Source organism: Formica exsecta, unplaced genomic scaffold (assembly GCF_003651465.1).
Source record: "Formica exsecta isolate Colony F162 unplaced genomic scaffold, ASM365146v1 scaffold385, whole genome shotgun sequence".
NCBI classification, from domain to species: Eukaryota; Metazoa; Arthropoda; class Insecta; order Hymenoptera; family Formicidae; genus Formica; species Formica exsecta.
This window is the reverse complement of record NW_021851090.1, coordinates 546,432-550,107: the sequence shown is the minus strand read 5'-3', so window position 1 is coordinate 550,107 and position 3,676 is coordinate 546,432. Positions and strand designations below refer to the sequence as shown.

At 40.0% G+C, this 3,676-nt stretch overlaps 1 protein-coding gene and 1 long non-coding RNA gene across 8 annotated transcripts in view; one reads left to right on the top strand and one right to left on the bottom strand.

Annotated features, from left to right (window-relative positions):
- The window catches only part of LOC115239535, a 31,412-nt gene that overhangs the window by 14,655 nt on the left and 13,081 nt on the right, over positions 1-3,676 (bottom strand). The window lies entirely within an intron of this gene.
- The window catches only part of LOC115239534, a 226,794-nt gene that overhangs the window by 212,571 nt on the left and 10,547 nt on the right, over positions 1-3,676 (top strand). For all 6 annotated transcript variants that reach the window (XM_029814102.1, XM_029814100.1, XM_029814104.1 and 3 more), the window contains one exon: positions 1,504-1,622. In XM_029814102.1, the coding sequence (XP_029669962.1) occupies positions 1,504-1,622 (119 nt within the window). The remainder of the gene's footprint in view (positions 1-1,503; positions 1,623-3,676) is intronic.

Below are 3,676 nucleotides of genomic sequence, written 5' to 3'. Positions count from 1 at the left end.
AAAGATTTCGCAGTCCGTTTTGGAGATAATTTTGCCAGCTTGTAATACAGCTAAAATAACACGTGTGTCTATAACTTATGTGCATTATACCGTGAAAGAACTAATGCAATTTGAAAGAGATATATTCTTGTAAAATATGATAATTTGTGTTTTCTGTCTACATTTAAAAATAACGAAAAATCAGTCTCTTCTCTCTATCTATTAAATTTGATATTATATTTACTTTATAACATTTTATTTAATCACATTGTACATTAAAAATTTTTTTTTGTCAAGTCGCGGTAATCTTTTAATCTTTCTAATTCCATTTGATAAGAGTTTTATCTTGATGTTTAATATCCTTGATTTCTTTAGTTATATAAAAGAGAACATCAATCAAAAAATCTTGCGTTTCGCCAAAACATATCTCGAAGAGATATGATTCACTTCCAATGAATGATCTCGATAAATTTATCTAAAGAAGCGTCAAACGTCACTAACTTCGAACATTTAATGTCAGATCGTTCGTCACGCAGAAAAGTTGCTGCGGTGTTAGAAAGTCGACGACGTAGCTCCGAGCTCCGAGCACTCATTCGGGCGACAAAGGGCCGGTCCTCCTCCCGCGACACCGCAGGGTGGCGACGCCGCGAAGGGAAAGGGCTCCGATTTATCTTGCAAAACTAACTCATAGGCAATTCTCGCGCCGGCGGACTATCGGGAGGCGGCTCCCAAGACGTCCATTTACAACTTTGCCCGGAGAAAATAGAGTCTTACGTGCAAGATTTACATCCCGCTTTGTCTCGGGTTCTCTGTGTAACTTCCGGTGGAACACCCTTTCGCGCCCTTTCGTGCGCGTTTGCCCTTCTCTCCCCTTTTGCGAGATAATGGTGAATTAATAATTCGCGACGAAGTTTCCGCGTGTCCCAAATTCATCTCCGGTGAAAAGTGTCATGAATTCTGCATAGTATGTATGCGTGTGTAACGTACATTACAGGAAATCGGATCGATCATTATTCATAATACGATCCCGGCAAACACAATTTGTTCCTTTATAAATTATATATGATCGTGAGGCAAAACCATTTAGTCATTCCGACTCTCTGTTGGTTCATAAGATAAATTTTATATAATCTGAGATAAGAGGTCAGTGGTCTTTTCGGAAGCTTTATTATACCTAATTTTTTATATTTAATCATTTGTAAAGTCTTTCGTAATTAATTATAAACCGACCATGGTTTATATAAACTAAAGGTAGGTCTCGATTCGTATTCAAGCGTCGACAATCTACATTTTGATGCGAAATATATGGGAGCAAATATTTAAATACCAACTACCATCAACGGCGTATAAAGATTAAAATATTATCCGCCATCGAGATCTGTCGTCGTTCGATTTACACCAGATTCCGATCTGAAACGAAAACGTAAACCGCTTTCGCGCGGTGAAAGCGTGAAAAAATCCTCGCGCATCGACACGGGAAGCTTGAAACGAGCGTAAATGACGCTCTCTTAATTCTTCTTCCAGGTACGTCGAGCCAAAGCGTTACTCGTCCAATGGCCGGGACATGACGGTGGTTTTAAGGCGCGCCTCGAACAGCCCTACTGACGAGGAGTATATGGAGGTCTCGTACTACTTCCACGACGGTAAGTGTGTATGGGTCGCGTCGCATCATAAAAAAAGAAGCGTCGTCGGATGAGAGCGAACGTGTCGCGGTTTGTCGCGCGGACCCGGAGCGAAATAAACGGCCGCACGCCAGAAATTGGATTATGACATGCGTCGTCGCCGCGCAATCAAGTCCCCCGTGTGTAAGCGCCGCGAAATCGCGAAAAACCTCGCAACTTTTTCGCACGATGCTCTATCGCCCTCGATGCCACTCGCTCTTTTATTTTTTTTCCCTTTTTCTTTCTTTTTTTTTTTTTTTTTTTTTTTTTTTTTTTTTTTTTTTTTTTGTTCGTCACAAGTTACGAGCGCAATCGCGTTCTTTACGCGCTTCCGAGAAAAGCTTCTTAGTTTTATGTCCTCGAGTGAAAGTTTAGAAAAGAGATCGCGCAATAAAATTTATCCTATGATGTGATGTTTCTTAGACTTTCTCGAGAGCTGAAAGTCTCTCTTGAAGAAAACGCATTCGTTTTTTTAATATTATATAATAGACAGTACGTTTTATTTTCATTTAGTGCGTTATTTTATCAACACGACAACCGTTACTCAGTATCAGTTTCTTTGTAAAACGACAATCTCTGCCGAGTGCTCGATTGTCACGGTCTCGATAGTGTCAGCATCTTTTTCATAATGCGTCCGCTACCGTCTTCGAACCGATCCAAATCGCGTTTTTGCCCGAAGATTTACGAATGATGAATCGCAGCGCATCGAAACCGCCAATTACGAGTAACTAATTACCGTAAATACGCCCTGGCATATCGATGTCAAAGCTTCGGTTTCCCTTAATCGGATGAACATAGGCACGTCCAGACGGTAATCTTGAAATTCGCTTGGCACTCAGCCGAGGATTCTAGTTAGTTGCCGGAGGACACATTCGCAATATCGACGTGTCCGTACCCGCAAAAACAGCGGCCGTGCTTAATCCCGTTTCAAAGATTAGATTTAACCCCGATTAAGTAGCTACGACCTTTCCTTGCCCGGGCAATTCCGAAGATTAAAATGAGACTCCGAGTGTATTACGCGCTCATATCAGGTTACCCTTAATTAATCGCGGTCGGATAATTCGCTCTTGAGACTGTTATGACTATTTTGTAAACTGAAGCCGGATTACCACAAAGGAGCTCCAAAGCGAGATCAGAGCACGATATTTAAATTCAAAGCTAAGATAATGGTGCATTCAATATAATTTTCCATTAAAACTCCACTTAGATAATCTTTCATAAATAATTAGTAAAATATATATTAACTATATTAACTATTTCACCGTTTAACTTTAATTGTCCATAATAGTATAACAATTTGCTTTTTCTGTTTCATTACATTTTTGAATGTATTATTTGAAAATTTCCATTTTTTTTTTCTGCTTTACTTATCTGTAATCTGACATTTTTTCTCATAAATCTTTAAACGTTAGATTTAATCGAATTTGAGAATTAAAATCGATTATTTTCACGGGCGCAAACTAATAGTGAACGAAATAAAATAGAATTTTAGTAGAACAAAGAATAAAACGCGGGCAACAGTGATTGAATTTTGATATCGATGAGATTTTAAACATCGAACGAATTTTACGAGACACATCATGTCGACTATGAAATACACGTTTTGACGGATTTTTTACGTCGCCGATGAAATGGCTACCGGCGTCCGATACCTATCCCGGATTACAATCGTACAAGCGAGCAACACGCAGATCCAATCACGAGCCATTATAAAAAAGAGACGTAAATGACAACAATCAAAAGTCATGCCCGACGACAAATTCCTGCCGTCGATGGGACACTGATTGACGGGAGCGACCGTGTCGCCGATCGACGTTATTACGTTTACACGTATTACACGTGTTACGCGCGCGTTCGTACTATGGTTCTCCCAATGTTCGTTGCAGCGATCGATGAGGAGAGTCCGACCGTTTGATGTCTTAAATAACAATGTCGTATTTATAAACGGGAAAATAAAATGCACGTCGATCGAACGTCACGTTCGAATCAACCGCGGCTTTGTTCATCAGCTTTTCAATCCGCGTTCATAGCGGCAT